At 49.9% G+C, this 16076-nt stretch overlaps 2 protein-coding genes across 2 annotated transcripts; one reads left to right on the top strand and one right to left on the bottom strand.

Annotated features, from left to right (window-relative positions):
- The first annotated feature begins 3674 nt into the window (after positions 1-3674).
- LOC142865896 (mediator of DNA damage checkpoint protein 1-like) lies at positions 3675-6332 on the top strand. Its single transcript, XM_075999420.1, has one exon. It carries the CDS (start codon positions 3675-3677, stop codon positions 5994-5996), a length of 2322 nt encoding a protein of 773 aa, XP_075855535.1. The 3' UTR covers positions 5997-6332.
- A 5618-nt stretch (positions 6333-11950) lies between these two features.
- LOC142865809 (histone H2B-like) lies at positions 11951-12682 on the bottom strand. The gene has a single exon (XM_075999162.1). The coding sequence runs from the start codon at positions 12680-12682 to the stop codon at positions 12140-12142; it is 543 nt and encodes a 180-aa protein (XP_075855277.1). The 3' UTR covers positions 11951-12139.
- Between the last annotated feature and the right edge of the window lie 3394 nt (positions 12683-16076).

Genomic DNA, 16076 nt, shown 5'->3' with positions numbered 1-16076 from the left:
ACAAACACAGATCCCTATACACACACCCCTGAACACACACCCCTATACACACACACCCCTATACACACACACACCCCTATACACACACACACCCCTATACACACACACACCCCTATACACACACACAGGTGTCCACGTGGGCGTGTGCATGCACTGAGGAAGAAAGATCCGTTACTGGGGTAAACGTTACAGAACGGTGTGTATTTTAGCATCTCCTTGTATAAATCTGTCAGGATATACATGGCTTCTTTCCAGGCCACATTCTGGAGGGACAGCACCTGGAGCCGCCACAGGCAGGCCCCTGAGGGGAGGGCAATGCCCTGTTCACAGTATGTCCTTGGCACAATGCTCTTACCATTCACATGCCGGGTTTCCATTAATGAGGCAGAGATGAGCATGAGACAGAGAATGAGAGAAAGAGACAGACACACGCACATGGAGACAGAGAGAATGAGAGAGAAAGTGGGGGAGATGTCCTTGCAAAGAAAGCTGCTCAAAATACTTTTCTTAGTAAAAGCCTCAGTTGCAGAACAGTTTGTATGCAAGTGGTTCCATTTCTGTGGACGTTAAGGAAAATGTACGATGCATATTTGTGTATGTATAAATACACAAGATATATGACAAGCAGGATGTATTAGACCATTCCTAATTTGTGAGAAATTGGCTTGCTAAGATTGCAGATAGCTTCCAATGGAGCTCCTGGAAGAAATCACGCTGCCAAAAAGGTAAATGATGTCAGCTAGCCAGCAGTTAGGAGTAAATGTTATATAGAAGCCAAAATTCCACTGCAATCTTTGGCTTAGAGTGTTTTCCACAATAAGGAATTTATCCCAAGCAAATGAGCAGAAATGTGTACAAAGATTTAAGTGCAAAGTGCACCCAATGAACGTTGTAACTCAGATGACAACTGGGACCGAAAGGAAAGATCCTAAAACCACATGTAGAGACTATGTCCACGAACCCACTTTCTATCCTCATAATCGGAATCATACAGTGACTCAACACTATGTTGAAGAATAAGTAAGGAAAAAGTCCCCAATATCGCTAAGAAACAGATTTGAAAACTATGCGATGAGCATAATCTTGTTTCTTCGAATAAAGCAAAAGGAAAAGGGAGAGATGGAGAAAGGAAAAGGAGGGAGGGAGGGAGGGAAGAAAGGAAAGGAGGAAGAAGGGAGGGAAGGAAAGACAGGAGGAGGGAGGAATGGAAGAGGAAAGGAAGGAGAGGAATAGGTAGGCAAGGAGGGAGGAAGGGAAGGAGGGAGGGAAGGAGGGGGAAAGGGAGGGAAGGAAGGAGAGGAGGAGGGAGGGAAGAGAAAGGAGGAGGGAGGAGAAGGGGGGAGAAGGGACATGTGGACAGGTTAACTTAGGTGGCAGAAGAGCCTTTGCAGATGTGATTAACTTCAGGATCCTGACACAGAAAGGCGGCCCTGCATGGTCCGGGCGGGTCCCAGGCAGCACGAGGGCGCTTGTGACAGGGAGGCAGCTTGGCGAAGGCAGTGAGGTGGCGGAAGCAGAGGCAGAGCGACATGAGAAGACGCTAAACTGCTGGCCCAGCAGATGCAGGACAGGCCCTGGCACAGGAGTGGCAAGGAGCCAGCTGTTCCTCAGAGCTCCAGAAGGGAGCGCCACCCTGCCCACGCCTTGCCTGTCACCCAGGGTGGCGGGTCTCACACTTCTGACTTTGAGCACAGTGACAGAATAAACGGTGTCATTTTAAACCACAGGTGTGCTGTGGTAATTTGTTAGAGCGGCAACAGGAGACTAACGCATTGCCTGTGTGTGGCTGTGCACTTACAAATGACTTTGTTAGTTTCGCGTTGTGCTAGACGTGTCTATCTGCTTTTCTGTGTGGATGAGTGGTTACCTTTGAAAATAGAGAAACAACAGAACAGGAACTTACCTCCACCTCCCCCACCCGAGGCCCCGCGAAAGTGACAGGAAGGGGTCCAAGAGGCATCAGCCACAGGGCGGGCTGCCGCTGACTGGGGAGCCCTGGTGGCTGGAGCGGTGGCAGTAACGGCCGCCCTGTAGACCAGAAGGCCGAGGTGGGGACCTGCGGGCAGCAGGCTCCTGGGAGGCGCCAGGTGCTGGGGGCGGAGGGGCTGACGGGGTCAGGGCCTGGCGCCTGTGTGCGACGCCCCCGCCCCTCCTTCAACCCTCCCGGTCCCCCCTGCCAGTGTCCTCCCGGGGCAGAAGGCAGAAGGGCCAACCTGAACAATGGGGTGAACCCTAAGGACTGGATCTGGGGCCATCGGGCTACATCTCGGGAGACATAGTGACAGTGGGGACGAAGGATCGACTATGGAATCAACTCTCGCTCCCGCTCGGCCCCAAGTGTTTGGTGATCTACAGTTCTGTCAAAAAACAGAAGGTTTTCACGTGGAGAGCAGAATTCGCCACCTCCTCCCTTTGGCTGTGTTTGGGTTATTTCTTTGCTAGACGGGAATGTGGGAAGGCAGCAGCCCGTTCCCTCTCGTGCTCCAGCCCTGGCGCCGTCAGCACAGGGACAGAGAGAGCCACGCCAGGCAGGCGAGGACAGGGCCCGGCAGCCTGGAGCTGAAGAGCCACGCCCGATCCTGTAGCCCGCCAGGGCCACGCTGTGTCTGTGTGGGCCACAGCGACACTTCCCAGGGTGCGAAGTGACAGGAATCATCTTCCTCAGCAGAGAAAGGGAGGGGCGGCGAGGACAAGCAGGAGCTGGGGAAGCCAAGCGCCCAGCAGGTCACACGCACACGCACAGGCCTCTGCAACTCCCGTCCCGCCTTTCACTTGAACCTACGTACACCAGCGGTCGGCAGCGTGCAGTCCTCACGCGCGGTATTTGTTTAGTTCGCTTTGCGAATTCACTCGGACATCCTTTGTCTTCTGTTTGGTGTGTTGAGAGCCGCACACTGTGACCAGTGGGCCACACCTGGCCCGCCACCTGTGTTCCTATGGCTTGTGAGCTATGATATAGTTTTTGTTCTCAAATTGAACACTGCTGTTGTTAATCACTCAGCGTATTTTGACATGTTACTTGCACAAAATATACATTAGATAGTTTACTTTTTTGACTAAAAGGACTACATTATTGTTGTAAAATTGGTATACACTATAGGAGAAACACACAGGTCACCTCAGGTGGCACTCCTCAGGTATAGAGAAGGATAACAATCTGACAAAACCATGTCCCTGCTCGCTCGCTCTCTCTCTCTCTCTCTCTCTGTCTCTCTCTCTTCTTTCTTTCCTTTCTTTCTTTTCTTTCTTTTTTTGAGACAGAGTCTCGCTTTGTTGCCCAGGCTAGAGTGAGTGCCGTGGCGTCGCCCTGGCTCGCAGCGACCTCAAACTCCTGGGCCCGAGGGATCCTTCTGCCTCAGCCTCCGGAGTGGCTGGGACTGCAGGCATGCACCACCGTGTCCCACTGATTTTTTCTGTATATATTAGTTGGCCAATTAATTTCTTTCTATTTTTTAGACGGAGTCTCTCTCTTGCTCAGGCTGGTTTTGACTTGCTGACCTTGGGCGGTCCTTCCGCCTCGGCCTCCCAGAGTGCTGGGATTGCAGGCATGGGCCACCTCGCAGGGCCCCATTTCTTTCATCAGTAGGCTCAGTGATGTAGCCTCCATGAAGGCAGGGGTTCCTTTTATGCTTGGTTCACAGATGTATCCCAAATACTTCAAACAGTATCAGATTATGGAGGACACACAGGCTCTTAACTGGGACATTGAAGAAGAGGAGGAGACAGAAAACTCCAGTGAATCCTTGGGGTGCAGCTTGGAGCCTGTAGGGTGGCTCCATATCTTCAGCGGTGCCCATGGACCAGAAAAAGATTTTCCACTATACGTCAGTAAGAATATGATAGGCCGAATGCCTGACTGTTCTGTGGCCCTGCCCTTTCCATCCATCTCCAAACAACATGCAGTGATTGAAATCTTGGCCTGGGACAAGGCACCTATCCTCCAAGATTGTGGGAGCCTCAATGGTACTCAAATCCTAAGGCCTCCTAAGGTTCTGAGCCCTGAGGTGAGTTATCGTCTGAGGGACCAGGAATTGATTCTCTTTGCTGACTTGCCCTGCCAGTACCATCGCTTGGATGTGCCCCTGCCCTTTGTCTCTCGGGGTCCTCTAACTGTAGAAGAGACACCCAGGGTACAGGGAGGAACTCAACCCCAGAGGCTTCTGTTGGCTGAGGACTTGGAGGAGGAAGTAGATTCTCTTTCTGAAAGATGTGTGATGAAAGAATCAAGGGCCATGTCCTCCCCTTTGTCAACAGTAGTTCCAGAGAGTGATGAAGAGGGGCCTTCCCATGCCCTGGGTGGCCCTGGGCCACATTGTACCTTCAACTTGGACAGTGACACAGATGAGGAGGAAGGTCAGCAATCAGCAACAGAGGAGGCCTCCTCCCCTGCCAGAAGACATGCCACTGCAGAGGCACAGCAGCCTGCAGCTGATGGAGTTGCAACCAAAGTCCAGTGTGAAAAGCATCAGCCTTCAGTGAAAGAGAGGGACAATGACACAAAAATCAAGAGAGATGCAGGAAATGGGGTGGTTCCAGTTAGGATGATTCTGGAGAGGAGCCAGCCTCCTGGGGAGGACAGTGACACAGATGGGGATGATGAGAGCAGGCCTCCTAGAAGGCCAGCTGAGGTCCATTTGGAAAGGGCCCAGCCTTGTGGCATTATTGATAGTGACACTGATATGGAAGAAGAAGGAATCCCAGCAACCCCAGCTGTAGTTCCTATGAAGAGGAGGCAAATACTCCATGGAGTTGGTACAAGGGGTCCTGGAGCACCTGGCTTGGCATATCTGCGGGAGAGCCAGGCTGGCAGTGATACAGATGTGGAGGAGAGTGAGGCCCCACAGGCCATCCCTCTGAAGAAAAGCCAGGCTTCCATGGAGATCAACAGCGATACAGATGATGAGGAAGAAGTCTCAGCAGCACTTACTTTGGCACGTCTGAAAGAGAGCCGGGCTGTTGTATGGAACAGAGACACGGATGTGGAAGAGGACAGGGCCCAACCTGTGGTCCTTCTGGAGCAAAGCCAAACCACCAGTGGGAGAGACAGTGACACAGATATGGAAGAGGAAGGGCCCCCAGTGGAAAAAAGAGAAACCGTCCCTGAGAGTCACACAGACAAAGATGGAGCCATTGTTATAGCACATTCAGAAGAGAAGCAACCTGCTCCTGGGGACAGTGATATAGGGGTAGAAGCAGATAAGAGTTCACCTGGGATCCACCTGCAGAGAAGCCAAGCCTCCAGCACAGTGGACATCAACACAGAAGGGGAGGAGGATGTCCCACCAGGGCCAGCTATTGTACATCTGGAGAAGCATCAGGTGTCTGTGGAGGGGAGATATCAAACCGATGTGGAAGCAGAGAGGGGGCCAGCAAAGCTGCCTGCAGTGCCTCTAGAGGAAGGCCAGCCTCCTCTGGATGGGGACTATGAGACAGATATAGAGGAGGGCATGTCCTTAGCAGCCTCAGCAGCGACAGATGTAAGAAAGAGCCAGCTTTCAGCGGAAGGGGATGCTGGGACAGAGCGGGCTGCAGCTGTTCTTGAGAGGGAGAGAGCTCTTGAGGTGGGGACCCAGGGTGGATCACCTGTGGCACAAGTGGAGCAGGACCTTCTCCCTATCTCAAGGGAGAATCTCACAGATCTGGTGGTGGACACAGGCTCTCCAGAGGAACCCATCCAGCCACAGAGAGAGGGAGCCCAGACCCCCACAGGGAGAGAGAGAGAACCACATGTAAACATGACCAAGGACTCTAAAGATAATCGAGATGATTCTGAAGATCTGGCCCTGCAAGCTACCCAGTGCTTTGTGGAGAGAGAGAATGAGAGCCTGGAAGCAGTCCAGAGCATGGAGGAGGAACCCACCCAGGCCTTCCTGATTACTCTCCCCCCAGAACCTGGCCCTTCCCATTGCAGCTTCCAGGCCCCAGGAAAAAAGTGCCATATTATGGAAAACAGTATGGAGATTCCTGAAAAAACTAAAATTAGAAATATCATATGATTCAGCAATCCTGTTGCTGTGTGAGGAGATCAGTACGTTGAAGAAATTATCTGCACTCTCCTGTTCACTGTAGCACTATTCACAATAGCCAAGATAATGGAATCAACTTAAATGTGTCCATCAGTAGATGAATGGATAAAGAAAATGTGGTGTATTTATATATACAATGGAATAAAGAATGAAATCTTGTCATTTGCAGCAACATGGAGGTCATTATTTTAAGAGAAATCAGGCACAGAAGGACAAACACCACATGTTCTCACTCATGTGGGAACTGAAAAAGTTGATCTTATGGAGGTAGAGAACACAATGGTGGTTTCTAGAGGCTGGGAAGGGTAGGAGGGAGGAAGGGAAAAAGAAAGGTTAGTTAATGGGTACAAGAACACAGTTAGGGCCGGGCGCGGTGGCTCACGCCTGTGGTCCTGGTACTCTGGGAGGCCGAGGTGGGTGGATTATTCAAGGTCAGGGGTTCTAAATCAGCCTGAGCAAGAGCAAGATCCCATCTCTACTAGAAATGGAGGGAAATTGATTGGCCAAATAGTATATAGAGAGAAGATTGGCCGGGCATGGTGGCGCATGCCTGTGGTCCCGGCTGCTCGGGAGGCTGGGGCAGGGGGATTCCTTGGGCCCAGGAGATTGGGGTTGCTGTGAGCTGGGCTGACGCCATGGCACTCACTCTAGCCTGGGCAACAGGGCAAGACTCTGTCTCAAAAAAATAAAAAACATAAAAAAAAAAAAAAGAGAGAACACAGTTAGGCCGGGCGCGGTGGCTCACGCCTGTGGTCCTAGCACTCTGGGGGGCTGAGGCGGGCGGATTGCTCAAGGTCCAGGGTTGGAAGCCAGCCTGAGCAAGAGCGAGACCCCGTCTCTACTATAACTAGAAAGAGGTTAATTGTCCAACTAATATATGTAGAAAAAATTAGCCAGGCATGGCGGCACATGCCTGTGGTCTCAGCTACTTGGGAGGCTGAGGCAGGAGGATCGCTTGAGCCCAGGAGTTTGAGGTTGCTGTGAGCTAGGCTGATGCCCCAGCACTCACTCTAGCCTTGGCAACAAAGTGAGACTGTCTCAAAAAAAAAAAAAAAAAAAAAAAGAACACAGTTAGATTGAAGAAATGAGTTCTAGTTTCGATAGCACAGCAGGGTAACTGTAGTTAACAATAATTTATTGTGTATTTCAAAATGGCTAAAAGAGAAGATTTGTAATGATCCCAACACAAAGAAATGATCAATTTTTGAGGTGATGGTTATCTCAATTACCCTGATGTGGTCATTGTAATTGTATGCATGTATCAAAATATCACATGTACCTCATAAATATGTACAATTATTATGTATCAATAAAAAAAGAAAATGTGGTATAAAAAAAAAAACATGTCCCTCACCTATACCATTGTTTTCTGACCTCTCCTTTCACAGCAAGTGTATCTTGAGCCTCTTCCCTGTATCCCTACGTTCTTTGATATGGTGATTTTTTGAAGAGGCACTGCGTTCCACCCTGTGGATTCACTGTGACTTCTCTAACTGATTGAAATGACTCATTCACACTGTTATCACTGTCTTTCAACTAGAAAACATTCTACACATACACAATATGCTGTGAAACATAATCCAGTCACACAATTAATCGTTACTCAAGTTGGATACAGGCTAATTCTTTGCAATCTTTGCTTCAGAAGTTTGTAAGAGACAATAGTTTACAGGGACAGCTGAAGGTTCCCTCTAACCAGTTAATTCCTATCCTTCCATCCTAAAAGTAACCTGCAATCTCAATTGGTGTTTACCCCTGCTATCCTTCATCTCAGACCTTAACTATGAAAGTATGTTCCATAGACAACATAGCATCGTTCTGAGGTTTAAAATAATGATTCACAAATGTACATCTATTATTCACTTACTATTATGATTCAATATCTGGCAATGTTGATATAGACCTAGCTAATGCTAACTGCTGGAGTATATAATTTGTGAACATGATGTAATTTATCACAGCACACTGCCCTAAGGACACTCCCTTAGATTGCTTCCAATCCCTGGGAATGGCGCCTGTGCGGGCGCAGGTGCGCATGAGTTCCTCCAGGGGGCGCGCCGGGACAGGAATGGGCAGCAGCGAGCTGTGGCGTGCGGGCTCCAAAGCAGGAGCCTCCTCAGTCCAGCAGATGCTGCCACGTTGCACTCTCCAGTCACCGCGATTGACGACTCCGCCAGCAGGGACCCAGAGGCCCTTTGCTCCCGCCCTGGCGGCTGCCGTGTGCTGGGAGACGGGGCCTCCGCGTCCTCCAGGTGGAGGCCCTGCTCGTGCGCATGGGCCACAAGGTTTGCTGCGCGGGCTCCTCTCCAGAGCCTTCGCTGCTCCGTCCGTCGGGCTGCTCGTCTTTTGCGGGCTGCTGCGTTAGATGCGTTCTCTGTCCCTGATCCAGAGCGGGAAGCCCGTGGCGTGCCACACCCGGCCATGTGGGGAGAGGTCAGTAAAGGGGTGGCCGTGACCTCCCTCCCTGCGGGTTCCCCGTGGCTGAAAATAATGGGGCTGAAATGCCATAAGTCGTCACGTCGCTGCTGGGGTGTGTCGTGTCGTTAGGCCTCTGGTGACCGCACGCCCGCCCCGACCACGGACAGACTTGGGTTCCTGTCACTGTTCCCTAAGCAGCACAGTGCAGGGGCTACGCGCATGGCAGCTGCGGTGCATGAGGGACTCTGAGTACCGTGGGGGGATGTAAGGAGGACGCGCCCAGGTTTATGCAAACACTGAGCCGTTTTGTATCAGGGCCTTGAGCACCCATGCATGTTGGCGTGGGAGGGGTGTCCTGGGACCCATCCCGCCTGGATAGCGGGGGACGACAGTGTTTGCACAAGCATGGGCACGTTGGGGACAGACAACGTGGGCTGTTCTGTACCCACGGACAGCAACAGTGGGCAGTGCCTAGCACCTCAGGCCTCAAGTGGCGAGGGAAGTGTTGGGTGACAGTTGTCCCTGTCCTCTCGGCATTGCTGCAGGGGCTGGATATTGGGGACAAAGGGCACTGAGGAGCTGTGTGGGAAGCTCATAGGACGGACACAGGCCTTGGGACCTGGCATAGCGGACCTGATAAAGACAGGCCACTTCTCGGTCCCCAGAGGCATTGCCAGACGCTAAGCCTTGCCACTCCCCGGGGACCTGGGTCCCTCCCAGTGCTGCAGCGCTAGACAGCCTCCCCTCAGCCCCTGAGGCGGCGAGTGGCATTCCAGGTCCTAGGTCCTGTCTGCAGGGGAGGACAGGCAGGTCACTCCCAGCCCTGATAAAAGCTCCCTGTCCTGAGTCAGGACTCCTGTCCTCACAGGTGCAGGGGAACCGGGGTCCTCACAGCGTGGCTTGTGGGATGTGGGGTGTCGCGTACCCGCCAAGGGATTGCTTGGGCTGCTGAGATTTTGCTGAGAATAATGAGCAGCCTGTGTCTCTGGGCAGGGCTCTGGAGGACTTGCAGGTGAGGCAGGCTGCCCAGGTAGCCGGAAGGACAGGAAAATCTCTGCCCCGGCCACCCATGGTGGCTGTCACCTGTAGTCCTAGAACTGTGGGAAGCCGAACAGTGGTTATGGGGGAGGCTTGAGCCCAGGAGTTCAGGACAAGCATGCAAAACAACAAGAATCTGTCTCTACAAAAAATACAAAACTTAATCTCGCGTGGTTGTGTCCGCCTGTAGTCCCAGCTACTCGGGAGGCTGACGAACGAGGATCACTTGTGCACAGATGTTTGAGGTTGCTGTGAGCTATGATGAAACCACTGCACTGCAGGCTGAGCAGTAGATGAGATCCGGAATTAAAAAAAAAAAAAGTGATGAGAAAAAGAAAAATGAGCCCAATAGAAAAAGCATCAAGGACTATACAGGGTACAAAGAAACCTGACTTACCACTGAGGAAGAAAAACTGTTAAAACTCACTTGCAATAAAAGAAATGCTAATGAAAGCAACAAGGGGGTATAATTTCCTACCTTGCAAACTCGCAAAAGTTGGATGAAAAATTGGGTGGTATCTGGTGTTGCTGAGGACAGGGGACTGGGAAATGAGTGCTCACACAATGTCAGAAAAGCATAAAGTGATTCGATGTTCTGAAGGGCGATTGTACAGTGTATACTAAATTTTTAAGTGCAGGTAGCCATAGAGCAAGGCTTTGTTTCAAATTTACATTACGTACATGATGTTCACTTTATATACATTATGTGCACAGGCACGCCTTGTTCCATCGTGCTTCACAGGTGCTGCACATTTATAACTTCAAGGTTTGAGCATGGAGTGAACCTATCAATGCCATTTCTCCAACAGCACATGCGCGCTTCTTATCTCTGTGACACACTGTGGTAATTCCTGCAATATTTCAGATGTGTACGTTATTACTATGTATGTCATGTGGATCTGGGATCAGTGATGCCTGATTTTACTATCACTTGTTTTGGGCCCCACAAACGACAGCCACAGAAGATGGCAAACGAAATTGGCAAAAATGGCAAAAGTAATTTGGATTGCTCCACAGATCTGCTGTTCCCCTTCTGTCTCCCTGTTTTTGGGAGACAAAACCTCCCTATTCCCTGAGTGGCAACAATATTGAAATTACGCCAATTAACCACCGTCAATTAGAGATTGGGGGATGATGGCGGACTAGAGAAAGCGCCAGCCAGAGTGGCTCTGCAAGTAAGATTGATTTTAGAAGAAAGTGAAGAAAGAAGCAGGCAGACAGACACGGATCGCATGAGGGAGGGAAGGAAGGTGCCTGAAACCGCAGGAGGCTCCACGGGAAGACGTTGCGGGGCACAAGTGGAAGGAGAAAGGCGTCGGCAGGGTCGAATTCCGAGAGGCCTGGAGACCAGCGACAAGGGTAGGTGGAGCGGTGACAATTTTCCTCCCTTGCCTGTCGGACTGCTGGTGGGCTCCTGAGCGGTTGGAGAGACCTGCCAACAGCAGCCCAGAGACGACCGGCGTCCAGGAGTCGTTAGCCTCTTGCAGACGGGACACCAGGCTCTCAGCTCCCCCGGGCACCTCCCTGCCGGCAGACGCAGGCCCATGGGCAGGCGCCATATAGCTCCATTCTCCGCTGCCCTCCCCTCCCCGGGGCTGTGGAGAGAGACTATTTAGCCACCATCTGGAGGCATCCACGGCTAACAGGACCTTTCCTTTTGGGGCTCTGTGACAAACTGAGGGGCACTTGGACTGTGAGCTCCCTACCTGCCAGCCCTCCCAGGTGCCGCCTGCCTGGTGACTCCAGCAGAGTGGGGCAAATCCTGAGGCAGAGAGACCCTGATCCAGCTTGGGCACCCTGTGGGGGACTTGAGACTAGCACTCCTCTCCCTGGCAGGGTCAGGGATTGATCTCTGGGGCCCAGGGGACAGGGGACAGGCCTGCGGACCAGATCCCGTACACCCAGCTCTTGATTGCATTGCCCGGGGATACAGAAGGGATATCTGGGAAGCAGCCTACCGAGGCGTGTGTGCCTTCAGGGGCAGGTCAGCGTGCTTGAGGTGCAACCCTGCTCCCATAGCAGGGCCGTGCACCCAGCTCAGGCTGCGATTTGGGGCAGGGAACCTCCTGGCCGGCATCACAGCCAGGGGAGATCCGTTGGCTTGATGACCTGCCTGCTGGGAGGGGCCCAGGAGAAACCACAGAACAGGGGAGGGTGGAAAGGAGCCAGGCCCGCTCCAGACTGCAGCTCTCAGCCCCACCGCTACATGAGGACTTTTCAGCTGAGTGGGGCCATTTCAGCCCCTCCCTGGCAGCTTTGCACAGAAGCACCTGGCATTTGTGGAGCCTGAGGGCAGGCTCACCCATCCCAGCTCCGCCCAGCCTCACTACCCCACCTGTCCCCACTGAGGTGGAGAATAAGGACACACCTGGACATCCCAGGGCCCCACCCACCACCCGAGGCACCAGAGTGCCTCTCCAGAGGAACAAGAAATTGAAATATTAAAGAAAAATCAAACAGAACTTCTCAAAATGAACAATTTATTGAGGGAATGACACAACTGAGTGGAAAGCCTCAAAACGAGGGCAGATCAAAGACAGGAAGAATCTGAGGGCTGGAAAAGAAACTTTTGAACCAAACAAGTCTCTGAACTGAACACTTGGCCCCGAAGCGGCCTGGCGCCGCCTGCCAGGAGCACGGGGTGCGGGCCGCGCCGGCTACTGCTGCTCCGGGCCGTCCGGGGTGGCTCTGACGAGAGCCTTTGGGGGCCGCTGCTCCGGCGGGGCGGGGGCGGCGTACTTGCTGCGCGTGTATCTGAGCACGGCCTTGTTGCCCGCGGACACGGCGAACTTGCCCATCTCCCCGGGCAGCGTGAGGCGCACGGCCGTCTGCACCTCTCTGGCGGTGATGGTCGAGCGCTCGGTGTAGCGCGCCAGCCGGCCGGCCTCCTCGGCGATGCGCTCGAAGATGTCGTGGACGAACGAATCCATCACCCTCACGGCCGCAGGGGACAGGCGGAGGTCGTCGTGCACCAGCTTCAGGACCCTGGGGAAGTAGGTGGCGAAGCTGTCGCGGTCACGGCTGGAGCGGCGGCTGCGACGCCTCGGCTGCTTCTGCTTCTGGGTCGTCGTGGACGATTCAGCCTCTTCAGGTGCCTGGGCCGATTCAGCCTCTTCAGGTGCCTGGGCCGATTCAGCCTCTTCAGGTGCCTGGGCGCCGGGGCAGGCCTCAGAGGACAGCTCGGACGAGGGCTCGGCCATGGCGGAGACAGCAGTCGGGGCTCTGGAGAAGCGAAGATGGAGGCTTGGGGCCGTTGGGGACCCGTTTTCCCGCGCTGGGCTCCCCTACGTCACGGGCCACGTGGCCATTGACTGGATGGAATGTCACGAGGTGAGCCTATCAGAGAGCCTGGCTGTCCTGAAGGTGATTGGATGGTGCTCCTGTGGGTGGGTATGGCATGCACCTGTCACTGCGGGCTCCTGCCGTCCTAGGAGCGTCCTGTTGCCTGACTCGGGGAAAGTCACCAAGATGCCCCACACAGCAAGAGGTCATCCGACCATATCAGCTGATTGATGCCACACCATGAGCTTTTGAGAGACATCACAGTAATCTCCAAAACTGTAGTGAATTCAGCGTTAGTTCCTTAAGAGTCTGCTCTCTGGAACCCAAGTCCATCATACCAGAAAGTGAAGTATGGCCATGCTCGGGACATTCCTCAGAATCTATTGTTATTCCTGGTTAAGTCACCCTGACTTGAACAAGAATTCAATGACGTGGCCTGCAGAAGACCCCTGGAAGGAAAGGGAACTGGCTGCCCCACTCCTGCCTCCAGTTACAATCACCCCTCACTGAATCTAGAAGATGAGAAATGGCAAAATCACAGTCTATACACAGAGAACACAAACAAAAATTGCTACATTTCAGCAGCAGAAGTAGAAGGCTGCAAGCCCTTCATTGGCTGAGCCCGTGACAACCGGGGCAGGAGCTGCTCTCATGAGATGTTTTCATCATCCATGTGATGCAGATTGACAGTATTTAGTTCTATCTTCTTTCTTCTCTCCTTCAACATAGCAATAAGCATTATTTCCACTATTTTACACAGTAGTTGATTTTCATTCACCCCTATTTGTTAATCTATTATATTTGCATTCTTTGTGTCTAGAACCATCTTCATATGATCATATTCGTCTTAAATGACATTCTTGAGGAGCTGTTTACCATGATGACTGTTGGTATAAACACAATGGGTTTTCATGTTCTCACATCTCTGCTTGAGAGTTAGGTTCTGCAGGAAGCTGACACTGAGATGGAATTTAGTGTGCAGGAAAATCATTCAGGAGCCACGGCTGAGGGAAGGACAGAAGGAGGCAGATGTGGGCAGAGGGAGAAATGCATCTCTCATGCATGGCCAACAAAGGCCTCTTCTGATCCCATGAGGAACTATGAAGATGAGAGGCTCATTAGAGTTATTTCTCACTGGGCAGAAATAGCCAGGTCTTTACCCTCCCTCCACAATCAGGCAGTCAGTAGGAGCCATGTAGGGAAGTGGGTGTGTGAGCTTGGGGAAGGCAGTGCTAAAAGCTGACGACTGGCACCTGATTGTGCCCCTAGCAGCTGAAAAAGGAAGTCTGTCTTTGAAAGGGTTTGGTCCATCTGAAAGCTTGTCATAGACTCCTCTTTAATAATACTTTGGCTAATAATACAAAAGTAGTCCACAGCTGTTTACTCACAGATATTGCTTTCATTTTCCATTTATGGACATAAGGTTGACTGTCATGTTGTTATTCCTTTACAGGGTATGTGGGCTTTTTATATTATTTTCAATTGACAAATCATAACCATATTTCACTTATGGAGTACAACTGATCTTTTCCTATATGTGTACAATGTGGACTGATTAAAACAAGCTAATTAACTTATACATCACCGTCCCCCCTGAAAAAAATTATGAGATTTAGCAAGAACAGTATTAAAAGGGTAGTTTACAATAATAAATGCCTACATCAAAAAGTGGAAAGGTTTCAAATAAATAACCCAATATGCATTTGAACAAACCAAACATAAAATTAGTAGAAGGAATGAAATAACAAACATTAGAATATTCATGTACAACCTGGGCAATATAGTGAGACCTTATCTCTTAAAAATAAACAAGTGTGAGAAAAATAAACAAAATTGAGACTAAAAAAGCAATTCAAAATACTAAGTAAATGAAAAGTTTTTTTGGTCTTCTTTTTTAAAACAAACAAAATTGGCAAACCCTTAGCTAGACTAACCAACAAGAAAAGAAAAAAAGACCTGGAGGAATAAAATTAGAAATAAAAAGGATATACTAGAACTGATATCACAGAAATACGAGAGATCATCAGAAACTATTATGAACAACTTAGATGACCTAGTGGGGAAGGATAAATTCCTGGATATATACAACCTACTAAGATTACACTGAGAAGAGAGAGAAAACCCACACAGACCAATTACACAGACGGAATTAGTAATAAAAACCTCCCCTCAGTGAAAAGTTTAGGACCTGAATGCTTCACTGCTGAATACAACTAAACGTTTAAAGAAAAACTAATGCCAATTTGTCTCAAACTCTACCAGAAAACTGAAAAGGAGGGATCTTCCAAACTCATTCGACAACACCAGCATTACCTGATGCCAAAATTACACAAGGACACAACAAAAAAGAAAACTATTAAGCCAACATCCTTGATGAACATAGATGCAAAAATCCTCAATAATATACCAGCAAACCAAATTCAACAGCACGCTAAAACGATTGATCATTCACCATGATCAAGTGGGATTTCTCCTAGGGAGGCAAGAATGGTTCAACACTTACAGATGGTTCACTCTGTAAATGTGATATACCACATCAAGAGAATGAAGGACAAAAACCATACACTCTTATCAATAGATTTAGAAGAAGAATTTGATAAAATCAGCATTACCTCATGATAAAAACTCTGAATAAGATAGGTATAGTAGAAAAGTACCTCAACACAATCAAGGCCACATATGACAAACCCATCAATAACATCATGTTAAATAGGGAAAAGTTAAAAGCTTTTCCTTTATGATTGGCAACAAGACAACTTATAACTTTTATTCAGCATAGTGCTGAAAGTCCTACCTAGAGTAATTAGACAGGAGAAAGAAAGAAAGGACATCCAAATTGGAAAGGAGGAAGTCAAATTGGCTCTGTTTGCAGATGACACTGTCTTATACATAGAAAGCCTTAAATGCTCCACCAAAAAACTCTTAGAACTAATTACAAACTCAACATACAAAAACCAGTAGTGTTTGTGTACACCAACAGTGAACTAGCAGAAACAGAAATCAAGGAAGAAATCCCATTTACAATACTTACGAAAAAAAACACCTAACAATATATTTAACCAAGAAGTAAAAGACCTCTACAAAGAAAACCACAAAACAGGAATGAAAGAAATTGAATTGAAGGGGACACAAAAAAATGGAAACACATCCCATGGTTATGAATTTGGAGAATTAACATTGTGAAAATGACCATACTCTCCAAAGTCATCTACAGCCCCAATGAAATTCCTATCAAAATACAAATGACAATCTTCAGTGACATAGAAAAAAAATCCTCAAATTTATATGGAACCACAAAAGACCATGAGCATA

The sequence above is a fragment of the Microcebus murinus genome, chromosome X, assembly GCF_040939455.1.
Source record: "Microcebus murinus isolate Inina chromosome X, M.murinus_Inina_mat1.0, whole genome shotgun sequence".
NCBI lineage: Eukaryota > Metazoa > Chordata > Mammalia > Primates > Cheirogaleidae > Microcebus > Microcebus murinus.
Note: the sequence above shows the minus strand (reverse complement) of the source record. Positions and strands in the feature narration are given on the sequence as shown.